The 18,757-nt window shown below is 40.6% G+C and overlaps 2 protein-coding genes and 1 long non-coding RNA gene across 3 annotated transcripts; 1 reads left to right on the top strand and 2 right to left on the bottom strand.

The window, feature by feature from the left end:
- Positions 1-8,403: 8,403 nt before the first annotated feature.
- On the bottom strand, positions 8,404-9,369 carry LOC129592110 (probable G-protein coupled receptor 19). Its single transcript, XM_055488074.1, has one exon. It carries the CDS (start codon positions 9,367-9,369, stop codon positions 8,404-8,406), a length of 966 nt encoding a protein of 321 aa, XP_055344049.1.
- A 1,800-nt stretch (positions 9,370-11,169) lies between these two features.
- On the top strand, positions 11,170-12,114 carry LOC129592109 (5-hydroxytryptamine receptor 1B-like). The gene has a single exon (XM_055488073.1). The coding sequence runs from the start codon at positions 11,170-11,172 to the stop codon at positions 12,112-12,114; it is 945 nt and encodes a 314-aa protein (XP_055344048.1).
- Positions 12,115-12,549: 435 nt separating this feature from the next.
- Positions 12,550-13,890, bottom strand: LOC129592199 (uncharacterized). Its single transcript, XR_008690940.1, has 2 exons — positions 13,516-13,890; positions 12,550-13,059 (listed from the first exon to the last, which is right to left on the bottom strand). It is a non-coding gene; the product is annotated as an uncharacterized LOC129592199 (long non-coding RNA).
- Positions 13,891-18,757: the final 4,867 nt, after the last annotated feature.

The following is an 18,757-nucleotide window of genomic DNA, read 5'->3' as shown; positions in this document are numbered from 1 at the left end:
TGGTCAAATGTCGTTATGGGGCAGCTGCCGAAAGTAATGTTTTTCGGCATTGTACCCAGCAAAGCTTTTGCCGGAACGTACACGACGACTCCCTATAATTTCCATCATTTTAATTTAAGCAATATTTATGCGGAGGTTGATGGACAGCTTTTTCCGACGCAAGGCTATAATTTAGCATACGAAAACGGAGGATCCATCCAAGGGTATGAAGGCCTACTGGATACTTTAGAGAGACTTAACGAGGGAGCCGGGGAGTTGGGGTTTGACCGTTTAAGTTATAATAAAGGTGGATTTTGCTTATATGGATTCGATTTTACGCGAGGCCATACAGGCCGCGGCGCTCTGTCACTTACAAGGCACGGCAACTTAAATATTCATTTAAAATTCGGAAAAAGCCTAGAAGAGAACGTTACCTGTATTTGCATGTTGGTTTTCGATAACGTGATCGAGATAAATAACAATCGTCAAGTTCTGTTTGATTTTGCACCCTAATTTTCAACGTGTAATGGATTCAAATGAGATTCACAATGCGATGACCAGTGACCTGAAAGTTAGAGACTGCTTCGTTGGAGTCTTTTCCTGTGACAATTTACCGGCAAAAGAGTATCCCGGAGGATATATTGCAAATACAAAGCCTGCCGGGCATGCCGGCGAACATTGGATCGCATTTTACACACCGAGCAAAGGGATTGTCGAGTCCTTTGATTCATTTGGCCAACATCCATCCAATTATTCACCTGATTTCGAAAAGTGGATAGATGGTGACTTTTTAGTTTTGCAAAATACAGAAAAGCAAAGTACTGACACCACAGTTTGTGGACAATACTGCATGTATTTTATTCTATTAAGGGTGTACGGATTCACGTACACTGACGTTGTATCGGTCTTTACAAAAAGTAAACTTTTGAACGATAAATTTGTTTGTAAATTTATTAATAAATTTTTCCGATTGGGTACGCGCTTAAGAGATTTCGATTTTATTAAAACTTTACTGAAAAATGGATAAAGAATTAGCGGAGCGCATTTTAAAAATTATCGTGGCAGTGTGTATGTTGGGTTTAGTTATGTGTTCGTATATTTTAGTTTTTGTGAAGCAGAGTGTAGGTGATATTCACCTCAAAGCATCGAAAGATCTAACTACCGCGCTATTCTCTAGTATGATGGCTGATGCCAGTAACTTGAGCGCAGTTATGGCTACAACCACTAGCATTACCAGTATGCTGGACGGTGATAATAATTTCACTGTTACCACACCCACGTTAACTTAATCATCATTTATCTGGGAGTTGAGTAGTGAGAACATGCTCAGCTTTTCTGCTCGCTGTCCATTTCATTTAACACTGACACAGACTCATTGACTTACCATGCCAAGTATCATTAAGGATAGAATTGGAACAAGAAAGAGAAATCAGTTTTCTGACTGATTTATTTTTAAACAATGTCTGACGATGTTGTCGTGTACCAGACCGAAGACATCCTTGCCACGTTTGACAGTCGGACCCGAGAACTCACGTTCACAGACCTGCAAACTGACCATGACGACTCTGTGGATATACCAGAGAAGAAGTTTTTATTGATGATTCGCGAACGCGGAGTACTTGACATTATTAAACGCCTGACTGTGCAAGGTTTAAAAGCGGAAAACCGATTGAAAGAAGGAACTATACTGGAAATATTCTCGGATGATGGATTTATCACCATTAAAAGCCCAAGATGTACTACGCTTGTAAAGATGTATTATGAAGACTTTACAACATTAATGTATCGCGTTATGTCTACCAGATGGGGGCAGAGCCTCCCTTTGAATGCTGACCCCGATCAATGGGATTACATTGTCTAGCTATTTATCTTGTAATTTTTAGTTCATTTATGTGGTTCAGCATATTGCATAATGATACTTCTGTGTGTATGCGTGTGTGTGTGTGTGTGTGTGTGTGTGTGTACTTTGTCTAATAAAAACAAAAACCAAACCAAAACTCTCCCGCTGATTATTATTATTAACATATGCGCTCGAACATACAATATTAATACACATCAAACGAAATAGTTAACAATTGAAAACAGTAACATGTTCTTCGTAAGCATGCCGTAGATAATACAAGTAAAACAAGTAATAGACTATGGACAAAATACCCTTCACCTTTAAGACCCATATACTACACGCATAAAACATGAACGCTTAAAAATGGTTACATCCCACGCCGCGCAGAACAAGTTTACGCACACCATGCATCTTGGTTTGATCCTCAACGACCCCCCAGATCTTCTGCTGAATTTGATGGCATGCGCTTATTGCCGCCTCCATAGGGTCCCTGCCTGTGCCAACCTGAAACATAAATTATTTTCCATCAAAATTTATTTATGAATACTGAAAATATCTTCTAATAATTGAATTATATTATATATAATTTATTGTAATAGTATATAATATTTGTTATCAAATAACATATTATAATATAATTTAATATAATATATCGTTATATAATGTATGATACATAATGCAATAATACAGGATAACATAACATACAAGCCCGTTTTCAAACCTGTAGACCGCTGTAACCGGGACATTTGAAAAACGTGGGCTTGAGCCATTCAAAGTGCTTCGGCACGTCACGGCGTATTGATCATTAACGCCACTGCGGTGTGAGGGGTGTGTGAGAGAGACAAGTATGAGATAGACTGAGTGCTCTACGCCAATGCATCCAGTGTAGAGTAGATAAAATCTAGCCTTTAACTGTGCGCTTATTCACTGCGTCGCGCTTACAGCGGTCTACAGGTTTGAAAACGGGCTTGTAGATTATAACAGATTATAAATGCGTAATATAATAATTCATAATTTACAATTTCAATTTATAATCTATATATTATAGTAAATATAATTTATAATATAATATTATATAAAATAATAATACATAATATAATATATAATATAATATAATATATATATATAATGATATAATAATATATATATAATAATAATATATAATATTAATGAAATAAAAATTAATATAACAATATATAATATAATATATATATAATATATAATATATAATAATATTATATAATGTAATATAATAATATATATTATGTACTATAATAATATATAATATATAATAAAATATAATATAATAATAATATGATAATATTTAATATAATAATATATAATTTAATATTATATAATGTAATAAAATATATATAATATATATATTAAATAATTATAATAATATATAATATAATAATATAATAATATTATAATAATAATATAATAATATATAATATGTAATATAATAATATATAATATAATAAAATATAATATAATAATATGATAATATTTAATATAATAATATATAATGTAATAATATAATAATATATAATATAATATCATAATGATATTATATTTACCATTTTATGGAATTCATGAATGTACCATCGTGTAAAGACAGAACACGAGCCTTTCAGCATGTTATGCCCCATTTGCAGATTCAGACTGTTGAGGGAGCATAGAATGGCTCGATCGAGGGCCCATCCGGCTCTCCACTTCTCGTACAATTGCAGGTCCACAACGCTGGTCGTGTATCGGCGCACTCGCTCAATAAGGTTGAGAATGGCCGTGTAGCACACGTTGGTCCAATCGGGATTAATCGACAGGCGTGTGCCGTTACTGCAGAAGTGGCAGAAGTACGTAGCATCCCCTGAAATTATTTAACTTTTATATAAAATATATAATTCATGCAACGTATATAATTTTTTCGTGAAGAATAAAACTGATAATGATATAATACTGTATTAATATATAAAATAATAATAGTAACAGTGATAATAATGATTTTACGCATACCGCGATTGATGACGATCAATACGGATAGGTGTCCGTATTCTTTATGCGTCTGCGGTTGAGTAGTTTTCAGCGGGATAACACATACAGGCGAGTCCAGGAGCAGCGAGACTACTTCCTTGTCGGTTGACAATCCAAAGCTGTGTGCCAGAGATGGCAAATCCCAGTCGTTAACCCAGAAGTTGTCACGGGCAATATTGTACTTATGACAATACAACACTTTTGCTGTAGGAATGTTGTTCAGTCCGGCAATGGCATCGGTAACGGTATCTTGGAGATTGGTCACAACGGCTCCCGGATACGTAAGTTGGCGCAGTAAACTGAGGCCCTCGACAAAATGCTCCTTCGTGTTCTTGTCCACGCGGGCATTCTTACACGCAACTCGAAACAGTTCACATTTCGATTCGAAGTGTGTGAACATACTTCCTCTAACACGTCTTTTACATTGAGTACACTGGGAAAATACACGCTTGGTGCTATTGCACTTACGCCCCATTGTATACGCTTTTTTGAAAATAACGGCTTAAAGTGAAACGATTGTAAGAATAATAATAATAATGAGCGTATCGCACAATGGAATTACTGTAATGAGTGTATCGGAATTTTGTGAAGTGATGCCGCGTGTGTTAATTCAGGTCACTTGGGCACGAGCCAATGGTCACTCATGTCCAGCCGAACTATAGAAATCGGCGGGCAATAAAACCCACCGCGCCATACAGCTCAGGCAGCCAGCCGTTAGCTTGTTTAAATTTTAAACAGGTACAATTATTACACGCACAAGCAGCGTGTGTGTAAGTGTGTGTGTTGTGCTAGCGCGGCAGGCGATTGACCAGTTTATTGTTTACACTGGTCACTTGTCAGTGTTTAGACTGACCAGTGCCTGTGTGGTGTTGCTGGCTATAAATGACCAGCGGTGTTGCCGGCTAATGCCAGCGTTGCCGGCCAGCGTGGTTGTGCACAGAGGCAGTGTGGTGACTCAACCGGTCAGCCGTTGTTTTGTGCAAACCGGTTGTTCCCCACTGTGAGTCATAGCGTGACAGGTGTGTGTGTGTGTGTGTACTGATAAGATTAATATTAATTATTATTAATAATTAGGTTTCGCAGCAGAGGGGATGCCGCTCAACCAGGTTCGCAGCCTATTAGACATCTATCTTCTGATGCCGATGATCCAGCTGACAAAAATGCTGATGAGGACGGCGCGTCGACCGGTGAACTTTCTTTGGGAATGCACAAAGGTGACAGCCGATAACCGGTTAATGCTGAGGAAGAATGTCGCCCAACAGGCCACCGATCCAAAGGTGCTGTAGAGACCGTACATAACACGACAAGAATTCGGTGACAACTGCAGCGTTTCGTAGTAGCCGGCAACGGTGAATACCGGCTGAATCCCGGCATTAACTACAAAAATTACGATTAATAGGTGGACAACGAGGATATGCGAAGCTTTGTAGATAAGTTTTTGGATAACGTTGGCGGCGATTAGTAATAGCGACATAAACGAGCCAATGCATGTGACAATGTTGGATCCATGATACCAGATTTGGAGGAGAACAGGAAATTGGTAGCGTACGGGAAACTGGGCTGCCAGCGAATTGTTTGACCATTTCGTGTCGATCTGTAAGGAGCCATTTCCTTCCATTTTTCAAATTACAGCAGAAGGTATTACTATATCGGAAAAACGAATAAATCAGGTACCACTACGCAGAGTTCAGTGGAAGGGATGGATGGATACAGGATTGGATGAGTGGATGGATACAGGATTGTGTTACCGATACGTCATTCGTGAAAGGAAGGCTTTATCTCTGGTCTTTTTATAACCGCTCTAACTAGTCATTTTACGTTTTATAACGAGCTCTAGCGGCAGTGCTAAATTGAAGATACCGTAGCTACAGCTCCTGCTTAACTGCTTGGGATGCGCCTGCCTTTGACCGAGATTATTACAGGAAGAAGGGATGCGGCAGCGAAACCCCAAATTTGAATAATGGAGTACCTGCGCCCATTTCTATTAATTAATATGGATAAAGTGCACAACCCGTACAATTGTTGAATTAGCAGCGCACGCATGTAATCGTGCGAGGTTCCACGAATAGTTCTCTCTGTCCATAGGTGACGAAAGCAAGTTGGTACAGGCAGTTGGTAACCTTGGATCTGAAAGATTCCAATAATGTATTGTAACATCAAGCAGAGTTTAACAATACTCTGCAAAGCTAATGTACTCGTATTTATGCCTCCTTAGTAAGTACGCCTATGTTTTACAGTTGTTAGAATATACGACAGAGTACAGATGACAAAGAAGAGAAATGCTAGCAGTGTCTGTCCTCGGAACATTTAATGATATGAGAGACAACGAGGACTTTTGTTTTTGACTTATAAATTGGCTGGCTGGTCGGGAATGATTAGTGTCCGATGTTGTTCTTCTTGGCAGCTTGGCTTGTGATTTTGTTATCAATGAAATAAATACTGTATCATTAAGAAATGGTAGCAGCTATCAGGAAGCAAGCAGATGTACCAAAATTAAGGAATAGTATTCCTTAATTAATTTCGGTACATCTGCTTGGTAATACTAATAACTACGTAGTGTTGGAATACTAGTAAGTTATTAGTAATTACGATCGTATGTGCGGTTTACGATTACGAAATAAGGGCTGCGATGATCTGCCCTTCAGTGTTCGCACGCAACGCAACGGAGCAAGAGCTCTTTCTTTCCTGGAGAAAGGTTATCTGGGACTGGAAGAACAACATTAATAACTTCATGCGTACAATAAAAAATAATAACCATTAAAAAAACGTACTAGTATAACTAGAGCACTAGCATTTGAACGATAAAAAACGAGCGAACTCATCATGCTAAAATACAATTTTTTTTGCATATGTCTAATATACGCGCTAATTTCCGGGTGGAAAGCAATTAGATTGCTGACAATTAGCGCAATAATTCACCTTTTTAACGATACTGCTTAGGCTAACTGTAAGCGACATTTGATGGATTCGGCTTGCGAATGTGGAGATGTGGCAGTGATTAAATGGTATACGTATACAGACTATACAAGAAGTCGCCTAGCTTGCCATAGAAAATAAAACGCGCCGTACAACCTCTGTACAAGATTGTCCCGTTATTTCCAGCGCATCAATACAGCCACAGACACAAATCACGGGTTACGTCATACTCCATACTACGGCACACTGTTCACGAACTAATGTACTGTAGCCGCTAGATGAAGCGGCTCCACAGAGTCTGGTATACGGGAAAATGCAAGCCCAATATACACACATTGCTCCGTGCAGAATTGTTTTTGGTTTCAAACAATTTTGACTCTGATGCTGACGTTCTACATGTTTTACTGAGTTTGATTATTTTCTAGCAAAGTACAATAATTATTGTAAGAGCATAATGTCACAGCACTGGCAGTTTTCAATTTATAAACCTGGTTTGTTGTGGTTTTTGGGGTGCCCCTGGCAGGGGCAGGCAACAGTTTATCGAAAAGCAAAGTGTGCGCCTCTCGGTGGGGGGAAGGCTCGTGCTCAATGCCCGGCCAGAGGCAGGCAGCGGTCGGACCTAACAGTGAAGCCACTTCATCTAGCGGCTACAGTACGTTGCTCCTCTAAGAACTGCTAGTCTGCTACACGCCAGTCGTTTCTTCTCCTTTAAGTCTAAGAAACCATAATCTTGGCATTCTCCGTGGGAAACTTTGCCTTTCTTAAGAGCGTATAATTACTGAATAATTTTTGATGTATTTACGCAGTCTTTCGATGTACAGTTAGATTTATTTATCTAAGTGTAGGAAATACCTAGGGTCCACCGGTCCAGTGTGTAGTTTATAAATGTGTAGTTTATAAGTGTTTAGTTTATAAGTGTCCCAAGTCAAATTTGACTGTACGGCACCACCCTGCTCTCCGACGTGCGTTCTGGCTATAAGCAACTGCAGCTTCGGGCGTTGTTCGGTTAATTCATTTCCTTGTGCGAGTTATTGTATTTCCTACTGTCCTTGAAAACTTTGGTGCTCTGTCTTTCGGTGCGTTCTTTACATCATGTCCTTAAATCATGTATCAATAATTAATTTTTACGAAGTATGAAATCAAGGCCATCTTTTTTGTTCTGCTGGCTTCTGTCGATAAAAGAAACAACAAGACGTACATTCACCGCGCTGGAGGCAGATTTAATTAACCGATTTTGCATTACACAGTGTTTTATGAGTAAATATACCTAAGTAATATGCGGCACTTATATCTGTGCAGCTGCCAACGGCGATACGGTTTACTTGTAATAACATCAGTTCTGGAAAGCATTTTTCTGTTGAGTAAAAAAAATCGACAAACAATAGCGTTAGGAATGTAGTTTTCCGGCATACAATTCTGTGATGATAAAGAAACGTTTGTTTAATTTTCCCGCTTGGCACTCGGCAGCAGATGGACTACGGAATTGTTCTCCGTAATTAACAAGCGTAGACTGATATCCGGCCTTGGTCAAGAACTCAATAATACATTTTTTTGTATGGAGCGCGCAATAATGGCTACATGAGTTGAACGAGTAGACAAGGCCAGAATGTATATGGCTATCCGAAAAATTGTCATCGCAAACTGAACAACCACACCAACGGATCAAAAATCATCTGGCACGAATAAAACATGGACGTGGCATTGATAGCCCAATTGGCCACAGGAATATTCATATAGACCATCGACCAGTAGACAATCGGAGGCACCCAGCAGACGAACACAACAATCGACGTTGCGGTCAGCACGACAAACGGTTTGACCTGTTGTCGTTTGCGCTGGTAAACCGACTGACCAGGATTTCCCGCCGCTCCGCCTCTTTCCGGCTTAACAGTATCATGGCTTGTTTGCCCTTTTGACGTCTGACCGGACGCTTTATTCTCTTGATTCTGAACCTGACCCTTCTTTCGCCATCGGTGCACCATAATGTAGACGTACATGGTAATAACCGTGAACAGAGGAATGATGCGATGCAGAACAATATCCACGCGCCGCCAATTCAGACTGCCTCCCGACGGCTGGCATCCTCCCGTCTTTCCCGGTGGATTGTAATAGAAAAATTCCAAGAGGTAGATGGAAAAATGCACCAGGTGGACGTAGGCTACCACGGCTAAACACAAGAGTATCGCCAACTTTTTATTATGGCGTTCGCGGTATGATACGGGATATTTCACCGCCCATAAACGATTGACAGAAATCAGGATATGAATCAGTACGGGAATTTGGCTGACGACAAACTGGAAATACATGAACACCACACATCCCGGATCACCGCCTGGCCAGGATCCCGTAAACGCGTACAGAATCTGGATTGGCCGGGTGGCGATCAGCCACAGCACACTGCTGACCGAGATGAAGATCAGGTAAATTGTAAACGATGTTACGTGAGTTTGTGGTAAAAACTGCACTATCAGGACTATCGCATTAAGGAGAACTGATAGACAAGAAATTGATACCTGGGCGCTGGTTAGGGGGGCCCATGCTGGCGATGGTGGATGCGTTAAGTTCCGGTAGTTCGTAGTGTTATTGTACGACTCCATCGTCTACTCTAACTTTTAATTTGCGCGATAACTTATGGAAGCAACGATGCCGTATCCATTAAAGTCTATCACCACCTGTTCTTTGCGGAGCGTATCCCTCAAATGCGCGGCTCATTTGAAGCCATCCTTGTTGCTTAATATTTTCCAGAGAGACCGTAGCAACTGTAGACAACGCCTCGAGAAATTTTGCACCCGTACAGTTCACATACAAAATTTTTCGTTACACGTATCTGTGCTGCGTTACTAGTTCGCTTTTGGGTGCTTATTCATCTTATGAGCGTGGTACACGATAGAAAAAAAAGTGAACTTTGTCTGATATTTGCATGACATTTAACAGTAATATTTTCAAAAGGGCTTTTGTTTACGCTTGCAGCGAAGTATGACCTTTAGCTTACTTAGTCATATGGCCAGCATTCAGCCGATTTCGTAGGCAGGAGCCGCTCCTTGTATTTGAATACCATATAGTCGAATCGATAAACGATCGATCGCTGGGCCTGTAGTCTGCATGAAGAAAAAGATGGCAGGGATAGCCAAACTGGTGTAAAAATGACCTGCTCAGTTCTTTGGCTGCGTAAAATTGGATGTAGAGTTACATTTGTATGTCGCAGCGACTTCGGCTTCCTACGCACACCAACGGCAACCTTGGACGAATGGGATTAATCAGAATATGTAAAGAAATATGTATACAGTATATTATAATTTAAATAAACATTTCCTGCTTACTTGATAGTTAGCAAAACATACCCTTAATAATACGATCAGCGTGCTATATAAAAAATTAGAGTGCTTCGTTTCATGAATATTGCACAAATAAATGCTTTTTTGTTTTCTTCAGCGTTTGTTGTACACTGTTTGTTGGCTATAATACCAGTACTTGGTGAAACTGACCGGTATTTGTAATAAATAATATTTATGTAGTTTATATTTACAGCATTAATTCTTTTTGTGATAGAACTAGCATGTTTCCGCTCATGAATCGATTCCGCAAATAGTCTTACGGGGTAAAGCTTGGGACCGGCGCGCGAAAATTCTTTTGTTTACCGTGTTAGGGAAATCGACGCATCACGTGGAAACAAGTCAAGAAAGAATCTCATGGTTTAGTCCATGGTTTAAAACCCGTGCGAACAATGCGGCAAAAACCAGGCTCTGGAAGCTTTACGATCGACGAAGCTGATCACAGCCCTAAAAACTGTAGCCAAAGGAAAATCTTTAATACGGCGTAACGGCTTAGTCTTGTGATGCGCAATTTCATCAGCAAAAACCACAGATTATGTTACTGTACTTCTCTGTTGCAAAGACAGGCCCACGTCATCCTCTCGCAGCAGCGCGGACCGGCCCAGCTCATCGGAGGACGAAAGGGCAGAATAGGTTGTGTAACTGCAAGAGTCTACTCGTAGCAGCTTGTTTTCAGTTATTCACCGACTTTGAATGCAACTGCGGACGAATGCAGAATGTCTGGAACTGGATCGGGCTTAGTTTGGGCAATTACGTTATACGTATAATCAAGACGAGCATGAATAAGTGAGAAGGTTAAGCGTGGGCTTAAATCGTGCGAAGAAGACAGTAACACGAAGCCGTGCTTTTTCACATTATTAAGCACCTCTGCTAGCCATATAAGTACTCTAATGATCCGTTTAATTGATTGCATATACACGAGCAGCGCCTGTGGATGTATACACCATTACTACATTAGATCCGTGTTTACCGTTAATTTGTCAGCGCCTACTTTATGTTCGCCAAAGATTCGGTAACGTCCGTCGGTTTTTGAACAATCCTTGGATCAGTGTAACGTCGGACGCCATGAACAATACGACAAGTGCCCTTTCGAACCAGACCACAGTTCAAGGCTGGACAGCGTCCTTTGTGGCGGTCATAACCGTCTCGAGTGTATCGTTCATTCTGAACGTTGGTATGCTGCTGGCCCAGTTCCTACCGCAAATGCACATCACGTCATTTACCGTGTACCTCATCGCCTTGTCCATCGCTAACATTGTGCATTTTGCCGTGCTGCGGCCGGTTGCCGTCGTTTTTAATACAACTGGAATCTGGCCAGGAGGTCACGCGTTATGTGTCGTGTATTCGTATGTGCAGGCTGTCGTCAGTAATGTTCCGGTATTCTTACACGTCCTGATCTCCCTAAATCGCTTATGGGCACTCAAATATCCGGCGCTATATCGTGAACGTCACAATAAAACCCTGGCCACGCTTTTATGCCTGGGTGCCGTAGCGTACGTGCACTGTGTTATCTTACCTGTGTTTCTATGGGAAATCGATCAATCTACACTGGTACCCGGGATATGTAAGTTGACCTTTGGTAATAAAAAGGTATGGAGATTTGTGGACGTCACTCTGCACCGCCTGGTACCGGTGGTCATCGTGATCGGTATCTATGTGTACATCATGGTCAAGCGGCTGAGAAGGCGACGTGTGATCGAAGATAAGATGGAGCTACAACCGCCATCCAGCCATCAGACAACGCGGACAGCCGCCGATGATACCGCTAAGCGACGACGGAGTCAAAGATCGAAATACGTCAAACAGCGGAAAGTGAAGCCGTTCATCGTATTAACCATGACATCCGCCAGCGTACTTGTGTGCTGGGTGCCCACCGATATTTATTTTGTGTTACTTTATGCTGATGTATACACCATACGACAGACGCAGTTGATTTTCAGTGTGACCACTACCATATATTCCCTGCAGATGGCTTCTGATCCCCTGATGTGGCTGTTCAGTCTGCGATAGCGCATTTGTGCATGCCTGGAAGTTTGAGTATGCAGTGATGCACTTGTTCATTGCTGGAGACGGAAAACAGTCCAGTTACCAATTATCATCATCCACAGGGACAGCAAAGTTGACGACTGTCATACTGTTTTGAATTTTGCATTGCCTGGTTTATGCTAAAAATTTAAATGAAAGCACGAGCAAATACTGCGGCGCAACATCACGCAACATCATGCTTTAATAATATTATATGTACGCAAGGTGGGTTTACATGCTGCTAAAGTTTGATATTCTGCGGCTATACGCTTATAACTTACTCTTTTCGGCATTAGTGTTAGTAGCACTCTTTCGTGTTCTATAGTGGATTTCTGTAATTAATGAGCAAACTCGAGAACCAAAAACCGTAGAATATATTGTCTTATAGTTTTTTTTGAATGGTGCAGCACAGTACTCACATTTATCATATGCAGTTTTACTTGCTTCCACAATCTCATAATTACAAAATACAAATATAATAAGCCGTATATTCATATATACCGTATACAAAGCGCGAAATACACATGTATGCAAATACTTGAAATATACATAGATATACATGTACTTGATATAATATGAATGCGGGTAAAACCAGTTTTTCCACTATTGTGCAAAGAAGCAGGGCTATTTTGTTTAAAAACTAATTTTACACGTATGCATGAAGAAGGATAACGCGGTCACGTATGTATGTATGTATGGTGGCGTCACTGGCCGGTAAACCTCCTAAGTGGCATGTTGAATTTGGAAGTACTCTGTACAACTGGCCAGCCAAGATTTCACGGTAACATTCCAGTCTAATTATCCCCAGTCGCAGCACATGTTGCAGTTGAACGGACGCCAAGTGCAGCAGACTGAGCAGCCACGCTTCTGTCGAGTGCCGAATCCAAGCGCCTTATAGCTGATTGCAGGACTGGTCAGTCCATATTCAATCTGCAACCATGCACACAGTCACACACACTCTTTCCGCAATTGCAGAAATTTGTACAACGTGACTGACCTTGTTTTACGAAAACTGTTGCAAAAATGCAAATCCCGCTGTAGCAGGATTAGGTCAGTAGTTACGAAGCTGTCTTTTTTAATGCTGGTTTTACTTTTTAATTTAGATACATAGAAGGTTTGCGGGTTTAGTACGTTAACCCAGTTTGTACTGTAACTGTTAATATTTTGCCGCAGTTACAAAGACGTAGTCTCTATTCAGGTAATCATTCTACTGAATATTGTAGATTTCGCCGCAATCGTTCTAGAGTAGTACTACATAGTTCTACAATATGCATTACAACAGGCTTGTACTCATTCGGAAGCAGCCAACTTGAGCCAAGCCAGGATAAAATTATGTACAAAACTTGCATCAACTGTGAAAACAAAACAATATGATAGAAAACACACCTTTACATCCGTTTCTGTTCCTGGCAAGACGGAGGCGGAGAGTACCATACCAGCAGAAACCAAAATTACGAAGAATAGCATCAGGGTCACTTTCGCCATTGTCAGGCGTATTTACGATAAACTAAGTAGTACAACAAGGGAAACACGATAAAGAAAAATTTTAGAAACACTTGATGACCATGCATTCACTTGGATATAAGAAGCCTTTTATATATCCGACTTCGTTCCGGCCAGGATGTTGCCCGGTATTATAGCCTTATAACGTTCGATCTAAGCGGTTGACAACGTTAGTCGTGTTTCCGTTCTCACGAAATTTGTTTTATGCAACAGTAGGCTTTGCACATATGACGGAAACGCTTTCTTCCTTTCGCCTTCCCGTTAACCTACTTTTTACTTACGAACATCCGTCTGACGTGCAATTTTATCATAACAGCATTACAGTTTTCAGTTTGGCTCTTGAGGTCCAGTCACATTAATTAGCAAGTTGCCATCGAATCCATCAAGCGGTTTCGATGACTTGCCGTGATCTAAGATGGTTGCGCTCTCATACGTCGGCATACGTATTTATACTAAAGGTTACTAGGTTAACGCGTAAAATGTCATGCGGCAACCTACATTCGAGCGTGATCATGTATTTGTTCGCGTTAGCGGTAATATTTGTGCAAAGTGCAAGCAGTCAAGTTGATAGAGATCTTCTTGTACAAGTACTGCAGTTCTGTTTTGGGCAATGAGGTACGTAACAATTAACAGAAAGTCAGTCCCAGGCAGCGAAAACCGACCGATTTATTATGCTGCGCTAAAAGTACAATGTATTAAAGTTCCCGCGTTCTACATTTTCTGATTGTAGGTTAGTTTACGGTTTACGCTAACGGTGCCCGTTATATTTCCAACGCGCGCTCATGCAGTACTACGGTAGCTGGGAAGGATTTTATGTTTTTTACATTCTGCTTATTTTTGTTGCACTTATTGTTATACAATGCTGCGTAGTAAGTTACCGTGTTGGATTATGTGTACTCGTGTTGCCTTGATAACGCCTTAACCACAAACTGTCTTGATTTGTCGAACTGTCTTGATCTGTCTTGGTTGGTTGCTACTGGTACCAGCTGGCAGCTGGTAAGGTCTTTCTACTCGTCATAACATACAACACCAATGCATGTAAGCATTTGCTTTGTTATAATCCTTTTATAAAATTTAAATGACTTAGAGCTCGAAGATTGCCAGTAATAAAGAAGCTGGTACTTAAGTAACTTTGGCGCTTGCTCTAGGCTTCACACTGCATGAGAACGCAGATGGAAATATTGCAGAAACCAAAATCTAAAAAGCAGAAAATGAAAATATCTGAAGCCGTCAAACCAGTAAAGCCAGTTGAACACCGGGCACGAAACTCACTAGGTTATTAGGTTGCGCACAAGCGACGTAATTGATATTAATCGTCACTACATTACAATGAACACACTCAGTGCTCTCAAAGAGAACTGCTTTTCATGGACCTTCATAGCCAAATACGACTGTACAGTAGGTGAGAAACTGGGAAACTTACAATTAAGGAAAGGTCAATTAGTATCACAAAGGAATCGCTACAACGCCCCCGTTTTACTTCATTAACAATACTAGCGTTAGTCCGTGGTAATGCAGCGACTGTTTTGGTTACACTTAAAGTACGACATATGATCGCGAGTGACTCCAACGATTTTGGATTTTTTTTAATGTTTAAAATTTATGCTTTTCATTAATGGAAAGCTGCGCGCACGAATTGTTGTGTACACTGGCTGATGTCTAATAAAAATGTTTTTTAACAATACACATTTTAACATTAAGGAACCCTCTTCTAAGACAGAGAACCAACACTATAAACTATAAACTTCGGAATTTAGAATGATCACCGCATCACCAAAAAGCAGTCAACCAGCGTTTACAAGGTAAACTGTCAGACACCCCCACCCAAAGGTGGTTGTATGCTTTATTATTTAACAAAAATAGTAATGTACTGTATATTATTGCTTACTCGCCACTTAAATTCCAGAGGATCGTGTGATTTACTAATTCAGTTTATTAAGATATTAACGTCTACTCTTTATTAACTTTCATTAGAATTAGTAAACACAGAAACATAAACAGACGTGTTGGGTACCGTCCATGCTGCTACGTAAACCTTCCGGACACTTTTTTTTGCTACGGCAATCGACCGTATAAAATGGTAATACTAGTACTTAGTAGTATGGATGCCAGAAGTCAGTACCCATGGGTTAGAAGAGTACGCAAAAAAGCTTGTGTACTGTGTAAACAGTCCTTTATCGGCACTATGCCTGCCTAGTCTCGTATTCCCATGCCGTTTGCTGCTTCACCATCAAAATTCATTTTTTTCATTTTATCAACAACACTCATAACAGCTGCCACTGTCACACTGCCACTGTCGCACTGCTCCATGTACCACCGAAGCCCATCTTACGGTTCCACGGTTGCTTTGATCACCAATGAAATACAGCTTTTGCCATCTCTCTTTTTTATAAAAATGTCTATCCTCTATGCCCGGACGGCTGACACTTCTGCCGGATGCCTTTGCTCTTAAACGGATTACACCGCTCACAATATCTGCCAGATGCTTTTGCCTTTTTAAGCCAATCGTCCAAAATGAGAGGACAGACAAAGTGTCTGTCGGATGTCTTCTGTTCCTTAAACTCCTTCCTTCTTTAAACTCCGTCCAAAATTTCCGGACGTTTAGGGCGCTCCGGAACGTTTTGAACGTTTTAATGATCAAACTTCCGGCGGATGTGTAGTCGTCGGGATGCTTTGGACGGTTGCACTACCAGTCGGCTTGCATCTTATGCCTACCAATTTAAAACGTAACATTTAAGTATGATATGTGGAACTGTCAACGCAAGAGATTGAATAGAAAAACTGTAAAGCTTGGCTTGAATAGTTGACCTTTTTAAACCCTGATAGTTGATCATGTTTCTTTACGGCGGTTAGCTGACCACCAACCCTCATGTGCCGAGTTGTTTATCTGTTGACGCTTCCGCACCGTTTGCTGATCATGTTCATTTTAAGGTTTAGTTTAAATAACTTCCTACCACTACCAACTACCTTCTGACGTGCGTGTGGAATGTTTTCTTATGGGATTTAACAGCATGCATTCAAATATTGTACATTATTTTGTTTTTTACTTGCTCATGTACTGCGTATATATTACGTCTTTGTTTTGCCAGAGAAATGGTAACATAGTAAACATCCCTAACCTTTTTGAATTTTGCACAAGTTCTCTTCTTTCTCCTTTATAGTTTATACTAAGCTTGCTATTGCGTTGTACCTGCCGGAGAGGATCTCCAGACAAGTGCAACGTAAGAGACATATAATATATCTGTACTCGTAAAAGAGGAAAGTTGTGTTCACTTCACGTATTGGATTAACCGACGTCATGCACGCTATACACTTGCGGGATGTCCAGATTTGATTCAGCTACTGCTCTGATTTCACTGCATTCGTAAAACGCACACGTCTCGCTCGTCCGCAATGAGTATTAATATACTTAACAAATTTTACAGATCAGCTTAATCAAAATGTGCTTATTATCAACGTTTTTGCCATTTATCGCAGCACTCTGTTTGCTATCCATCTCGTTACCAACGGATTAGCGTTGTTTTTAATCGGCAAAATTAAAGAATTGCATACCCCTTTCATTGTATACATTGTCTGGTTTCTGGTCAGCAACGTTATATATGTCTTGGTGCAGTATCCATTGGAAATTACGCGAATGACCCACCGTAAATGGCCATTATCCAGCACGGCCTGTACGATTTATCTGTATATCTATATGCTCTTCGTATTCGCAACAATTCCGGTTCATGTTCACGTTCTGATATCGATAAACCGATTGTGGGCCATCAAATTTCCCATGCATTACAAGCTGTATCATTCAAAAAAGGTCGCGGTTGTGTTGTGCGCGATCGTCTCGGTGTATGGGCATTTGTTTAACATGCCGCGAATTGTCATCGATGCTACCTTCTATCGCAAACCGGAAGATGTTTACGGCTGCATGTATACCGATGCGCCACCGTTCGTCTATTCCATCGTTAGTGAAGTAATTACCGGCACGCTGCCGGTTGTCCTGGTGTTAGCGTTATATGTGGATTTTGCCAGCAGTTATCAGCGCAGACGTTTAGCTGTGTCCAAAAGCGATACGACAGTTGACAAATCAGAAACAGCAGCGCGGATTTCTGCCGTAAGCGAAACCCATGGCGGAAGTAAAACAAAAAAAGGCCTGGAGACGTACCAGTTTAAGCTGATGCTTTGTTAACTTTAAGCATAATACTGACGTGGATACCAACAAAGCTGTGCTGGATTTCGTCGATAACGCACGTTCTGACTGCCGAACAGGATGATGTATTCTCCAAAGTGACAAAGATCTTGTACGCTCTGCAAGCTAGTTTTGATCCGGTATTGTACATGATGAGCTCGAAATGGGTTCAGCAAGAATTTCACAACTGGTGGGTTTCACAACTGGTGGGTGGGTGGGGGGCGGGCGCTTCAAAGTGGTTCGTTGGATTATGGAAATCCCCTGCTGCAAACGACAAACACGCCCTACCTAAACCAGCTTGTCGATGTATTTTTTCTTAATTAAGTGTGCACATTCGCAGCGGTTCGCTTGTGTTGTTTAGCACTGCATAAAATAGCACAAGCGAATAAATGACTTTATTATTTATGCACTATAGTACATTTACTATCTTTCGCTAATATTTACCACAAGCCGCTAACAAAAGTAGTGCACGCCAAGAGGTCTGCCGTAAATGCTAAACAGTGTTGATATTTAAATACAGATTGTTTTATTCGAGAAATGCGCAGTTTGAAACACCAAACGGTAATTAATTAAGGTAAGATGGGTCATGTTGTACTAGCACTCGATACCATGTACTCATTTTTACAGCAAAATGCAAAATATTGTCTGCATAAAATAGGTGATATCAAATCGCTATGCTGTTAATTAAACATTTTCTGCGCCTGTTGTTATTTCGTGTTGTTATTCTCATCACAGTGAAACTTGTCTGTCCGTGCCCCTAGTGCGTCATCGATTACATGGAAAGGGCACAGATAAAAGTACTCTATGTAGCTTTGTAAAATCTGTTTGTCATCGTTTTTACCGATACAGTCCAGAAATGTCGAGTACACTTACAAATTTTTAATGAATCATGGGACGTTTCACAGAATCGGCCAATACTTGTATGAAGGCGCAGTTAAGGGTTTCGGA

This window comes from Paramacrobiotus metropolitanus, unplaced genomic scaffold, assembly GCF_019649055.1.
Source record: "Paramacrobiotus metropolitanus isolate TYO unplaced genomic scaffold, Prichtersi_v1.0 Parri_scaffold0000050, whole genome shotgun sequence".
NCBI lineage: Eukaryota > Metazoa > Tardigrada > Eutardigrada > Parachela > Macrobiotidae > Paramacrobiotus > Paramacrobiotus metropolitanus.
The sequence above is the reverse complement of the archived record's forward strand: the minus strand, read 5'-3'. Positions and strand labels throughout refer to the sequence as shown.

Bases quoted from the DNA above. Each gene is read 5' to 3' on its own strand.
- LOC129592110 (XM_055488074.1), bottom strand. From the start codon at position 9,369: ATGGAGTCGTACAATAACACTACGAACTACCGGAACTTAACGCATCCA.
- LOC129592109 (XM_055488073.1), top strand. From the start codon at position 11,170: ATGAACAATACGACAAGTGCCCTTTCGAACCAGACCACAGTTCAAGGC.